General features: G+C 40.0%; 1 protein-coding gene across 5 annotated transcripts in view; it reads right to left on the bottom strand.

The window, feature by feature from the left end:
- The window catches only part of INTS14 (integrator complex subunit 14), a 32,564-nt gene that overhangs the window by 10,518 nt on the left and 7,387 nt on the right, over positions 1-14,659 (bottom strand). For all 5 annotated transcript variants that reach the window (XM_010355511.2, XM_010355512.2, XM_030931296.1 and 2 more), the window contains exons 4-9: positions 10,444-10,599; positions 9,540-9,658; positions 8,991-9,133; positions 6,403-6,495; positions 4,079-4,223; positions 2,244-2,377 (exon numbers count right to left, since the gene is read on the bottom strand). In XM_010355511.2, coding sequence (XP_010353813.1) covers positions 2,244-2,377; positions 4,079-4,223; positions 6,403-6,495; positions 8,991-9,133; positions 9,540-9,658; positions 10,444-10,599 — 790 coding nt within the window. The remainder of the gene's footprint in view (positions 1-2,243; positions 2,378-4,078; positions 4,224-6,402; positions 6,496-8,990; positions 9,134-9,539; positions 9,659-10,443; positions 10,600-14,659) is intronic.

Below are 14,659 nucleotides of genomic sequence, written 5' to 3'. Positions count from 1 at the left end.
GTTGGCCAGGCTTGTCTCAAACTCCCGGACTCAAGTGATCCACCTGCCTTGGCCTCCCAAAGTACTGGGATTACAGGCATGAGCCACCATGCCTGCCTGAATATTTATCATTTCTTTGTGTTGTGAATATTCAAAATCCTCTCTTCTAGCTTTTTGAAAATATATGCTAAATTATTGTGAGCAATATTCACACTACAATGCTATAGAGCACTGAACTTATTCCTCCCTAACAGCTGTAACTTTGTATCTGTTACCTCTCCCTATTCTCCTCTCCTCACTACCCTTCCCAACCTCTAATGACCATGATTCTAGATTCTACTCTCTACTTCTATGAGCTCATTTTTTTTTAGCTTCCATATATGGGTGAGAACATGTGGTATTTATTCCAAATTTATTTTTGTACACAAAAACTCAAAATTTGTGAACCACTGCCCTGAGCGATCTCCCTCATTCCCACCATTTTAACTACTTGTGATAGCTTTACAACCTAAAATTTTATCTCCAACTCTGCCCTCTCTCCTCAACTTCAGACTTCTACAGAATTGTCTCTAGGCACCTCCACCTATATCTCATAGGCACAAACTCAACATAAACAAAATATGTTCTTCCCAAATTTACTCTTCTCTCTCTATTATCTATTTCAACTAATAGTACTACCTTTCACCCTGCAGCCCAGGTCAGAAACCTGGGATCATTTTTAACACTTCTCTCTCCTTTATTTTCAAATCCAAACGTATTGATCCTACTTCCTAAATATATTTTACCCCCAGTTATTACCATGGTCTGGCTCTCATCTTCACATTTCCAGGACTAACACAATAACTTTCAGCCACAGGTCCTTGCCTTTTCAAATCCACACTCCACAGAGATATCTTTCTAAATACAAATTTCTTATCTCTCACTTGGATTATGGCCATATTGTACAACTGCAGGGGGCACCAGCCCCTAAAATATAGTTTCCTAACTGGTATCCCCCCGTTCTCACTGCAGCCAGAAGGATCTGATCACACTACTCCTCTTCAGTGGCTTCCCAGTATCTGCAAGATAAATTCCTGGTTCTTCACATTTCAGACAAGGCCTGCTCCACTCTAGCTACTACCAATCTCCAATCTACCATCTGCCCCTCCCACACCCACTCTCACATTTTGTGCTGCAGTTCCTTTTCTTTCTGTAGGTGTTCTGTTTGCCCAGGATGCCCTTTCTTCCCTTCATTAGCTTAGCAAGTTCCTCCTTTTCTTCAAAACTCAACTAGGGTTTTTCTCCTCTGTGAAGATTCTCCTGAGTCCTCTAGGCAGAGCTCATCATCATCTCCTACAGGCTAACTCTGATTTGTGCCAGTCTGTGATCATTCCACTTTCCACCAGACTTTGAACAACTCCAGCTAACTCTTTTATCCCCTAGGCCTGGCACGGAATAGGTTGCTTGGTAGATGTTCCTGAAATTGAAATGGGCCCAAATGAGTCAAAGATGACTCTACAGTTGGAACCTGAGTAGCTAGTGGCACAAATGTCTTAATCAAAAGGAGGAGGAAAATCAGAAGGAGGAATAGTTTGAGGAGAAAGGAGTGTGGGACAACAGGTCTGTAACAAACAGCTGAGCTTGAGACTGTGACAGAATATCCAGGTGGAGAGATCCAACTAGGAACTGGAAATACGATATGTAAATTCCAGGGAGAGATCAGGTGAGACTAGAGCTACAGGTTTGGGAAATGTGAAGTTATTACAGCTGATAAAATAACCAAGGGAGAAGAATAACCAAAGAGAAGAAGTCAAAGAACAACTTGTTGGAAACCATGAGGCAAGGGAAAGAAAAGACAAAACAAAGACAAAAAGAAAAGTCTGCCAAAGAAAAAGTCAAATAGGTACCAGAAGCAATGTCAGGAAAGCTACAGAAAAACAGTTTCAAGAAGGAAGGATTACATTATCTAGGAATGACAGGAAATTACTTGAGTTGAACTATAGTACACCAAGAAAAAAAATTATGGAGATTAGCTTTTCACTCTAAGCCACTGAAGAGTTTATTTACTTAAAGCAATCTAAATGTTGATTTCTCCTGAGCTGTAAAATTCAGGAGTTCAAACATCAAACTCTCTTCAAGTTTTCCATGTACACATCCAGCATCATCTGAGACCATAGCATACTAGTAAGGGAGATGAGTCAGTTCCCTGACTGCACAGTCAGAGACACTGAGAACAGCAGAATGAAAACAAAGTCAAGATAAGTAAAATCTGATCTGGATTATACCTGAAATAGGACCCAATTGTGCCATTTTCCCTAGCCATGGGAGAGGTTCTGGACCAGGCTCAAAGAGAGACATCATGAGGTTTGATTTCTTCTTGCTGTCAGCTTGGGAGTAGAGCATTCCATGCCATTCAGGACTAGATGGAGAGAAGACGGAAGATCAGAAGAACATCAAGCCTGAGACTGTCAAGTTAAATAAGTCTAGCCTGTATTTTTCTCTTGAGAGACACAGGCTTCAGCTTTGAAATTAGGCACATTACTTTTACCAAAGCCAAATCCTAAACCTGAAAATGCATACTGCTCTCCCCTAATATTTCCATTCTTCTGGAACATTTATTATTATTCAGGTAAAATTATGTGGATATGGAAATCAAAAGCAGTCTTGAAAGAGAAAAAAAAATCACAAAGGGTAGCAAGGAGCTGGAGAGGTGATGAGGAGGGGTAAAGACTGTGACCTATAGGTCCTGTCAGCTGCCTCACTAAGTCACTCACAGCAGCACCAAGAGAAGCCCTTCTACCACAGGGCACAAGGCCATCATCCTGTTCTGTAAGAAAGACTCTGTCCCCAGTTTCTCAAAGGGTCCCAAATGATTCTCATATTCAAACCAGTACAAGTAGCTTGGGTGCCAAGAAATATAGCAGACTAATACCTAGTAAGATCTGCATTCTTCTTTTTGAACCAGATAATTTTAACTGTAGCAGAAATGGAGCCATGCTTCCTTTGATTAATCCTAACCTCTTGATCTAAACCAGCCAACCCCAGGTAGTGGCCAGAAAATGATCAGTGACCTCTTCTTTTCTAACAATATGTATTACAGAAAGGGAAATAGATGGTTTTGCAGATTTTGAGACTTCAGAAAATGTAAAAGCTAATGGGGTTTCCTCACAGGGAAGGAACACAGCAGAATGATTATGAGTAGGCTCTGGAGTCAGAATGCATGGGTAAGAATCATGGCTCTTTGATTACTAGCTGTGTGACCTTGGGCAAGTTCCACAACCTCTCTAAGCCTCAGTCTCCTCATCTATAAAATAGGGATAATGCTGATACCTCCCATATAGTGTTGTTATGAGGGATTAAACGTGCTAACATATGTAAAATACCTAGAGGAGTGCCTGGCACATAATAAAATGCTCAATGTTATCAGCATCTTTTTTTTGTTTAGTTCTATCCCCTCATTTTATAGATGAGGAGTCTGTGCATCTTGCCTAAGATCCTAAAGCAAGTTAGTAGCATTGCTATAACCAGAACCCAGGTATTCTAGATAGGATTAGAAATAGGAAAATTGAGAAAGGATATAAAATAAAAGCAACATAATTAAAAGGCTCACTCCACACTTCTTCTAGGGGATGATTAAAAGAGTAGTTTAGAAAGTAATAGCAGCTGGGCACTGTGGCTCAACACCCATAATCCCAGCAATTTGGGAGGCCAAGGTGGGAGGATCCTTGAGCCCAGGAGTTCAAGACCAGTCTGGGCAATACAGTGAGACCCCACTTTTATAAATTAAAAAAAAAAAAAAATTAGCCAGACACGGTGGTGCACACCTGGGTCCTGGCTACTTGGAAGGCAGAGATGGGAGGATTGCTTGAGCCTGGGAGGTTAAAGCTGCAGTGAGCCGTGATCATGCCACTGTACCCCTGGGGGACAGAGCAAGACCTTGACTCAAAAAAAAAAAAAAAAAAAAAAAAAAAAGGAATGTAGTAGCAGGTGAGAAAGTGTGGCAGGAAAAGAAAAAAAGTGACAAGGACCTTTCTATTTCTTTCAGAAAAGTCTGCAAAATACTTCACTTTGTAAAATGATTTTCCCTTTCATTCAATCAAATGTAAACAAAGTCTCCTACCCTAATTGAACAATCGCTACCATTCCTTCCACTTTTAGGCTACCATGGAGCAGGACACAAAAGTTGGGTATTTTGCCTGCAATCTGATTAGCTGAATTTTCATCTTCATTGTCATCAGTGATGCCAGTACCCACCTCATCACCTTCTGTGAAAAAAAGAGATAACAGGTCAGACTGAAATTACCTACAAAAACCCCAAACCCCAATTTATACTCTTGGATGTTTCTAGCCTTTAAGGGATAGTGTAGAGTTCTAAGGGAATATTGTAACACAGGAAAAACTCATTCCAGTTTTCCAATGTCTACATAAAAGTCAGTTTCCACACATTATATGAATTCCATTTATATAAAACATCCAGAATAGGCACATTTATATACAGAGAAAGGATATTAGTGGTTATTTGGGGTAAGGGAAATGGGGGGAGGGGTCTGGGAGTCGATAAAGGGTACAGGGTTTCTTTTTGGGGTTATAAAAAAGTTCTCAAATTGATTGTGGTGATGGTTGCACAACTCTGCAAATATACTAAAACCCACAAACCACTTTAAATGGGTGAAGTATACGGTATGTGAATTATATCTCATTAAAGCTGCTGCACACACAAAAATCCATTTTCCACAGTTCCACTAGGATGTTTAGTTAGATGCTATCTGGAAGCTTCAGGCACCCATTTAAACAGAATTAGATACAGAGATGTCAAGTATATTCATAACCAACAGGCTTAGGGCAGCACATGCATGTCAGTCCCTAAAGGTAAACAATGATTACTCTATAAGCTTCTTGACTGGATTCTCCAGGTTCTCTCACACTCTGCTGACAGATGACTTTTCCTACAATTAACTTCCCTCTGAAAATATCTATGTCTGTTCTGTTTTGTTCAAAGACTTTCTAATTCAACAGGAAGAATTTGCCTGGTTTAGCTAGACAATTCAACAGCCCTTACAACACGGCCCTATTCTGCCTTCCCATATTTTTCTTTTTCTTTTTTTCTGAGATGGAGTCTTGCTCTGTCGCTCAGGCTGGAGGGCAGTGGCGCGATCTTGGCTCACTGGAAACTCTTCCCATGGGTTCATGCCATTCTCCTGCCTCAGTCTCCTGAGTAGCTGGGACTACAGGTGCCTGCCACCAACCCCGGCTAATTTTTTTTTGTGTGTGTATTTTTAGTAGAGATGGGGTTTCACCGTGTTAGCCAGGATGGTCTCAATCTCCTGACCTCGTGATCCGCCCGCCTCAGCCTCCCAAAGTGCTGGGATTACAAGTGTGAGCCACCATGCCCAGCCGCCTTCCTCTATTTTTCTTTTCACTATTCTCCTACACAAATGGTTTATTTTGCTCAATTTCTTTTTTGGCCATTATACTGGCATGTAGAATTCCCCAGGGCCTTAGAAATAAGGGAAATCTGGCTGTTCTCTGAGAATAATAATTATCAACACAGTTGAATATATATCAAGATTATATTATACTTGATATATACTCACAGATATAATCTGTCTGTGAACGTGTGATTGGTTATAGAATATCCAATACTCCAACTGAGATAACCTGGGCATAAATGGAATGTGGTCATTACTCAGTATGTGAAAACCTGACTACATACACTTCTTAGAGAAAGTTGATAAATATAAAGTGGATGGTCAGCCTAAAACAGAGAAAAAGATCATTTTAAGGGTAGAACTAGGATTTGAACCTGTAGCCAGACAGGGACCAGAGCTCCTGCTCTATACCCACCACAGCACAGTGCCACCCTTGATAAAGAGAATTTTAAAGAGCTAGAGTCTAGCATTCTCAAGAGAGATGTTGAATTTGGGGATATGACTTAATAGTTCCTACAGATATATGCTGCAGTAAGGAGGACTCACAAGGGCCTGCATTCACCCATTCGTTCAGCAATATTTACTGAGTATCTACTATGTGCTGAGCACTAGTACAACAAAGAACAGATGTGATTCTTCCCCGTATAAAGCTGTATTTGACTTGCACATTTATCAAGTGACCTTCTGATAACTACTTAAGCTTTCTCAGCATGTTACTACTAGGAAAGGCAGAGAGCCCTGGATGAGGGACTAAGCATTCTCATCTCTAAAAAGGATCTCCACTGTAAATTCACAAACCAACACACAGTAAATAGGTGTCAAAATGTTTCTACCATGTAAAGCAGAATTACTTTTCTGCTATATTAGGCAATATTCCATTTTCTAAAATCCAATTCTGTAACTATTTCTTTCCCCTAAATTCTGCAAAATGGGCTATCCCACTATCTAAGATTTAAGAATAACTTTAGTTAGTAAGATGCTTCAGACATATCACTGGAATAGGAAGAGAACTCACCTTTGTTAAGTGCTATAGGTAAGACCAGATGTCTGGACAGAACTGGGGGACTTGAAATATCAGCTATATCAATAAATCCCACTATTTCCAAATCTGAAATGAAGGAATCAACATAGAATTAATTCATTCTATGGAAAAGTACATTATTTTCCATGTATTAGATTTCACAAATGCACTGTTTAGGTTGGGGTTTCAAATATGATGACTGGGAAAGTTATTAGATTTCTCTATGGGGTCATCCAATAATTTGCATTTTAAGTTGCTCAGGAAATAATGATAACTGTCATTTATTTAATGAGTTTAAGTTATATGACAAAATCTGCTAAATTTTATTTTTATACGGTTAGGACCCCAGCCAAGGTAAAAAACTGAAAGGCTAATCCCTATGTGTAGTCAGGGATGTTCAGGTCACCAGGGGGCATCATAGTCAAACACTTCCACAGCAACTACAATCAGCCTTTGAAGAATAAAGCTATTGTATTAAAAACATCTCTCTGAGAAAGAACTGTATTTTCTACAAAACTAGGGTAAGCAGTCTAAATATGACAATGATTTCTCTGCTTTATAGAAGCTGTAGTAAAGACCAAAAGTATTTGTTGAAAACCTAAAATAAATAAAAATAAATGTAACCAAAAGAACTTAAAAATTTCCATTATATAATATAAAAACTTAAAAAACAATACAAATTATAAAGAAGAAAAAGTCACTCATTCATAATCAAAGGAAATCTCTATTAATATTTTATTGATGTGCTTTTCAGTCTTTCTTCTAGATTAATACCCATATTTTCAAAAGAATTTTTAAAAATCAGAATCATGGTGAACACCTCATATTTTTTTTTTTTTTGAGATGGAGTTTTGCTCTTGTTGCCAAGGCTGGAGTACAATGGCGCAATCTCAGCTAACTGCAACCTCTGCCTCCCGAGTTCAAGTGATTATCCTGCCTCAGCCTCCCAAGTAGCTGGGATTACAGACATGTGCCACCATGCCTGGCTAATTTTGTATTTTTAGTAGAAACGGGGTTTCTCCATGTTGGTCAGGCTGGTCTCCTGACCTCAGGTGATCCGCCTACCTCGGCCTCCCAAAGTGCTGGGACTATAGGCGTGAGCCACTGCACCTGGCCATACTTCTAATGTATTAGGAAGTGTGCTTCTCTGGAGATTTGCTGTCCTTACCTCCCTTAGCTGAGTAATAAATTCATTAGTATAAGCAGCTAGATATTTTTCATTTGAGTAGAAAAAGGTCTACTATATTTTAAAGTAGTTTAGCTGCAAGAAAGATCTCCCACTAAGAGTTTATATGGGAAGGAAAAGACCTATTCAAATTTACTCTTTGAAAAAAGATGGGAAGGAAGTGGAATCTAACTGTTATGAAGGCAACAAGACTTTTGGTACAGCTTAACATACTGCTGTCTAATCACAGTAGAAGAGATGGATGCCTTGCTTCTAGATAGCCAGAAGCTAAAGGCACAAAAAGCAAAAAGACTGTTCACAGTCCCTCACTCCAAAACTCCTTAAAAATCCATATACCTCAAACAATGAGCATTCACTGCACATTTAATTCTAATCATTTATTGACTGAACAATTATCTATTGGGCACCTACTAAGTGTCAGGCACTATGCTGGACATCAAGGCTGTAATGGTGACTGAAACACTGACAATATCCAACCCTAAAAGGTTTAACATGCACCTAATATTTAAGGAGTCCACCCACCAATTGGAGGCAAGTCTCCTCTCCACTGCTCCTTGCTATTTTTGACTCTTCACTTTGCCAGTCTCAGTTAAGCATAGTATTAGCAACACGAACCAGGTAAAAGCTGTGGTAACATCACTTTCTTTCAGTCATAATATAAGCAGCAGGACTAGAAGAGTACACTATATCGGATCTAAGAACTCCAAGACCATCTGGTTGATTCTCCCTACCTAGCCAATACGAACTAGAGGAAGACTTCCCAGGGTCACATAGCAAGAGTCATACTGCAAAGTATAGAAGCTAGCCCTTCTTATATGACCTTAATTATGACACTAATTAAGTCCAGTATCTCTATTAAGAATCATCTCAAAGATTTCAATGCTAGTGAATATGGCTATGATTTCCAACTCTAATAATTCGTGGTTATAATTATCTAGGATTGGAGATCAACTGATGACCTTACCATAAGAAACAATATTCTGCCACCCCTTAGGTAATGAATCTTCCAATCCAAAGTGCTGATGACAACAGCACCCTAGTACAGGTTGAGTATCCCCTATCTGAAAATCTGAAATCCAAAATGCTCCCCAATTCACAACTATTACACATGCATGAAGCTGACACGAAGCTCAAAGGAAATGCTCACTGGAGCACTTTGGATTTTCAGATTAAGGATGCTCAATCACTAAGTAAAATGCAAATATCCCAAAACCCAAAAAAATCTGAAATCTGAAGCACTTCTGGTCCCAAGCATTTTGGGTAAGGAATACTCAACCTGTATCACAATATATATTTCTTTTTAACCTTCTTAGACAGAGAAGAGAGTAAAAGTCACAAGTTAGAAGAAACTAAGGATAACAGAGAAACTAAGAAAGAAGTTTTTTTAAAAAGTTACCTGTGTTAATGACTTTAGGGATAGGATCAATTTCTTCATCTACAACAAAAGGTTCTGGCCTGGGGAAGACTTGCACATCAGCAGTTAGGTGGCCACACTTGAGAACAGCATGGAAAGGCGTATATGCCAGATCTATCAGTTTTCTAGAATATGAAAATTAATAGTTATAGGAAGAGTAATACGATACATATAAAGTTAATTTTTCAAGACGCAAGAGTTGTCTTCCTTTCAAGTTGGTTCCAAAACTAAGATCTGACCATCTGTAAAACAGAGCAAAATCTGACATTTTTGGTGAGGAAATTTCAATGCTGAAAAGCCCAAGAGCAAGTTAATTTGAAATTGCTGAGTCATTATAAGGAAGTCAGTATCTACAGGCAGTATAGATTTACTTTAAAAAGTCATTACTACCAATCACTTTATCTGAAAAATGTACAACTTGGGGAAAATGAAATGACACAGTTAGGAACAGTAAAACAGATAGTCTTTCTGGATGTCAAATTATAATACTGAATTGTAAAGAAGGCAAAAGAGCTCTAAGCATATACTCACCCAAACATAGACTGTACATTCTTCAAGCACAGGGGGCCATCAATAGTAAAAATCTGCCCTTCACCATTGTTTAAATCTATGAGACGTTCAAGGCATTCCAAGGAATCAGTGCTCTGGAGCTATAAAGCAAAACAGATGACCCTTAAAGTGGCTGGCACAAAATGCCAGATTATTATCAGCACACCAAGGTCAAAGCCATTACAATAACATAGGCAATAAATAACAGATGATTTTTTGAACAGCCAATGTGAGAAGAAAATAACTACAACAATTTTGACTCAAGGTTACCAAAGAGGAATGTTACGTAAAATGACACAGGTTGAGCTATTTCATTTAGGAGTAGTTTTGCAAAGATTCTCAGAGGTGACCACAGTTAGTATTTACACAGCATCTTTCCTCCAAAGTGTTTCTAACATCTTTTGGTGAGAACCATCATTATCTACATTTTACAGAGAGAAAAACTGAGGGGAAAAAAGGTTAAATCACTTTCCCAAATGAATGGGAAAACAAAGAATGTAAGTGTTTAATAAAACATATATCAGAATAATGTTACTTTACTCTTCTTTCAAAGTCAAAGCACACTACTGTCAACATTTCTGGTGGAATGGAGATAAGAATTCTTATATAAGGGAAATGAATAATGCCAAAAAGAACACCTTGACCCTTTATCCATCAGCAGGATGGATAACAACTCCAGCTATGTTTACCAGATGGGGCAACACTCTGAAATTTCAAAGAACATTTGAGACCCAGAATCTTTTCAAATAAAATGACCAGCCTCAGCTGAAACCAATGGAGTTCAATACTACAGTATATACAATATAGCACTAGTGGTATATACTGAAAAATAAACTAAGCTGTAAAATATGCCTAATCAAACTAAAAACTTAGTAAAAGGTATTACCTCCTCCAAATTCGCCATGCACATGATATATAACTTAGATGGGAAAGGAAAAGGTAGTGGAAACCTGTTGCTCTCACTTCGTTGATTTTGAGTAGCTAGGGAATGTCGTAGTGACCCTCTACCAATGCCAAGACAGCCGTCTGTCACCAGGACAACCTGTTTGTAAAAAGAGAGAGGAGGTTGTACATTAAATTACATATTTAAAGCAGTCCCATTTAGCAATGTCTTCACTGCTAGAGACGGGCACCAGGTCTGGGTACAGTTGCTCAAGCCTGTAATCCCAGTGCTTTGGGAGGTCAAGGCAGGAGGATTGCTTGGGCCAAGGAGTTCGAGACCAGCCTTGACAACATAAGGAGACCCCATCTCCACAAAAACTTAAAAAAAAATGAGCCAGGCGTGGTGGCATGTACCTGTGGTCCCAGCAAGTTGGGAGGCTGAGGTGGGAGGATCACTTGAGCCTGGGAGGTCAAGGCTGCAGTGAGCCGTGGTCACACCACTGTACTCCAGCCTATGCAAAGAGAGACTCTGTCTTTTTAAAACAAAACAAAACAAAAAAACAGGCCTGACATGGTGGCTCACGCCTGTAATCCCAGCACTTTGGGAAGTCAAGGCAGGCAGATAACTTGAGGCCAGGAGTTCAAGACCAGCCTAGGCAACATGGTGAAACCCTGTCTCTACAAAAAATAGAAAAATTAACTGGGCATGGTGGTGCATGCCTGCAGGCCCAGCTACTTGGGAGGCTGAGGTAGGAGGATCACTTGAGTCTGGGAAGTTGAGGCTACAGTGAGTATGCCACTGCAGTCCAGCCTGGGTGACAGAGTGAGACTCTGTTTTGAAAAACAAAACAAAACCTCAACCAGTACCCCCCGCCAAAAAAAAAAAATCCAAAAAAGGGCATGAGAATATTTTGTGGGGTGCTAGAACCTCACTCTACATTATAGGATAAAGAATACTATGTCTTAGTTGTAGTAGTGGCTATACAGGTGTATACATTTGTCAAAACTCAGTGAACTGTGTACTTAAGATCAATGCATTTTACTCTACTTCATCTAATAAAATATTTTTTAAAAGCTTGCCTCTGAACACTTAAAAAAGGACAAAAACCTTCACAACCAATTCTTTTTTTTTTTTTTTTTTTTTTTTTGAGATGGAGTCTCGCTCTGTCACCCAGGCTGGAGTGCAGTGGCCGGATCTCAGCTCACTGCAAGCTCCGCCTCCCGGGTTCACGCCATTCTCCTGCCTCAGCCTCCCGAGTAGCTGGGACTACAGGCGCCCGCCACCTCGCCCGGCTAGTTTTTTTGTATTTTTTTAGTAGAGACGGGGTTTCACCATGTTAGCCAGGATGGTCTCGATCTCCTGACCTCGTGATCCGCCCGTCTCGGCCTCCCAAAGTGCTGGGATTACAGGCTTGAGCCACCGCGCCCGGCCCACAACCAATTCTTACTTAATTGTATTAAAACTAGAGCCCCAACTCTTAGATAAGGAGTTGGTACCTAACATACCAATGTCAAATATGGAATGAAGATTCATTTCACATGTGCTCCTAGGAAGTACCAGCATAGTAGTCTGAACTTTGCCACTTTATTTTCAAAGATGACAAACTCTACTGCCTGGTCAACTAAAATGACACCTGGTTAAAACATGTATTTATAAAGGCTATTTAACCAGAAATATACAAGATATTTAAAATGCATTCTTAATCAACCTGTAATTTGAAAAAAACAATAAAATATACCAACAATGGATAGTAACTGCAAAATCATTTTCCTTTTCTTCATTGCTTCAGAATGATCCTGTGGGTGACAGACTTCCCAGGAATCCCAGGAGAGGATTATTTTTGCTGTCCCTAGCCTAGTCCGGTAACCTGATGATAATAGGCAATTAAGGCAGTTTTTTTTGTTTGTTTGTTTTTTTTGGACACGGAGTCTCATTCTGTCACCCAGGCTAGAGTGCAGTGGTGTGATCTCGGCTCACTGCACCCTCTGCCTCCCAGGTTCAAGTGATTCTCCTGCCTCAGCCTCCCGAGCAGCTGGGACTACAGGCGTGTGCCACAACACCCACCTAATTTTTGTATTTTTAGTAGAGACAGAGTTTCACCATATTGGCCAGGATGGTCTCGAACTCCTGACCTTGTGATCTGTCTGCCTCGGCCTCCCAAAGTGCTGGGATTACAGGTGTGAGCCACCGCACCTGGCCCTTAAGGCAGTATTAAGTGGTGGCACTGTGTGAAATATCAAGATTGGCACTTACTGATAAAGCCCAAGAATGCTTAGTAGAGGTCCCCTGGAAGGATGTCATCTTTTGGCATGATAGTCAATTGACTACAAGGCAATTTCCTTTTCTAGGTACCAACAATTGCTATATAATGATTTACCTCCACCAGCTTTTTCAGATGCTATGGGATAATGAAATACTTCATGAATGTCAAAATGAAACAGACTTTACTAAATAACAAAGACACAGTACAGCTGTCTAAAACCTTGGTTAAGGCTGGGTGTGGTGGCTGACAGCTGTAATCCCAGCACTGTGGGAGGCTGAGGCCAGAGGATCACTTGAGGCCAGGAGTTCGAGACCAGCCTGACAAACATGGCAAAACCCTGTCTACTAAAAATACAAAAATTAGCCGGGTGTGGTAGTGCACTTCTGTAGGGCATGGTGGCACACTCCTGTAGTCCCAGCTATTCATCAGGTGGCTGAGGCATGAGAATCATTTAAGCCCGGAGGCAGAGGTTGCAGTGAGCTGAGATCACGCCACTGCACTCCAGCCTGGGTGACACAGCAAGACTGTGTTTCAAAAAAATAATAATAAAAAAGCAAATCTTGGCTAAAAATTCCACTTTGTTTTTTTTCCACTTTTTTTTTTTTTTTTTTTTTAGACAGAGTCTCGCTCTGTCGCCCAGGATGGAGTGCAGTGGCACGTTCTCAGCTCACTACAAACTCCGCCTCCCAGGTTAAGTGATTCTCCTACCTCAGCCTCCCAGGTAGCTAGGATTACAGGCAAACGCCACCATACCTCGCTAATTTTTGTATTTTTAGTAAAGACAGGGTTTCACCATGTTGGTCAGGCTGGTCTTTCACTCCTGACCTCAGATGATCTGCCCACCTCAGCCTCCCAAAGTGTTGGGATTACAGGTGTGAGCCATCGCGCCTGGAAAAAAATTCCACATTTAACAAGTTTGTTACATAGTAACTGATTATAGAAACAATAACCAGTAACCACCACCTCTACTACAATGTTTTTTGTTTTTTTTGAGACAGAGTTTCTCTCTTGTTGCCCAGGCTGGAGTGCAATGGCAGGATCTCGGCTGACTGTTGCAACCTCTGCCTCCCCAGTTCAAGTGATTCTCCTGCCTTAACCTCCTGAGTAGCTGGGATTACAGGCATGTGCCACCACGCCTGGCTAATTTTTGTATTTCTACTAGAGACAGATTCAGGCTTGGCCCCTTGCCCTCAGGTTACATACAGTATATCTCAAATTCAGATTCTTCCTTTTTTTCAAAAGAAGAAAATCATAAAAGTCAAAAGTCTGCATGATGTACAAGGTCTGGTTCTTAAAATCTGAATTTCTCCTCTAAAACCAAAGAAGAAATAGCAAATGAAACTGTGCTAGCTTTCAGTTCAGAAGATACTGACAACAAAACTTCATTTATTCACTATAATGTTAGGAAATAACACATCCTATATGCATGGATTTACCAAAATCAATAATAAGCTATATTATTTATTTAGGCTGAGATGCCATAAAAAGTTTTTTTATTTCTGAAAAGAAATTGATCAAAAGGCATTTATTGACTTCTTTAGCAAGTATCCACTATATTCTATAAAACAGGGTGGTTTTCACAAGAAAAAAATGTTTGTGTTGTTTTCTAAAGGTGAATTTATTGGGATATAATTTACATGCAGTAAAATCACTCTTTTTAGTATACAGTTCTATGAGTTTTGACAGCTGCATTCAGTCGTGTAACCACCCCCACAAACAAGGTAAAGAACAGTTCCAGTACGTCCCAGATTCCCTCTTGCTTCTTTTGAGTCAATTCATACCTTTCCCTGACTCCCAGGCAACTACAATCTTATTTTATGTTTTTTTAAGACAGGACCTCACTATGTTGTCCAGGCTGGTCTTGAACTCCTGGGCTCAAGTTATCTTCCTACCTTGGCTTCACAAAGTACTAGGATTACAGGTGTGAGCCACCATGCCTGGCTACAGTCTTTTTTG

Source organism: Rhinopithecus roxellana, chromosome 5 (genome assembly GCF_007565055.1).
Source record: "Rhinopithecus roxellana isolate Shanxi Qingling chromosome 5, ASM756505v1, whole genome shotgun sequence".
In the NCBI taxonomy this organism is placed as follows: Eukaryota; Metazoa; Chordata; class Mammalia; order Primates; family Cercopithecidae; genus Rhinopithecus; species Rhinopithecus roxellana.
This window is presented reverse-complemented; position numbering and strand designations above follow the sequence as displayed.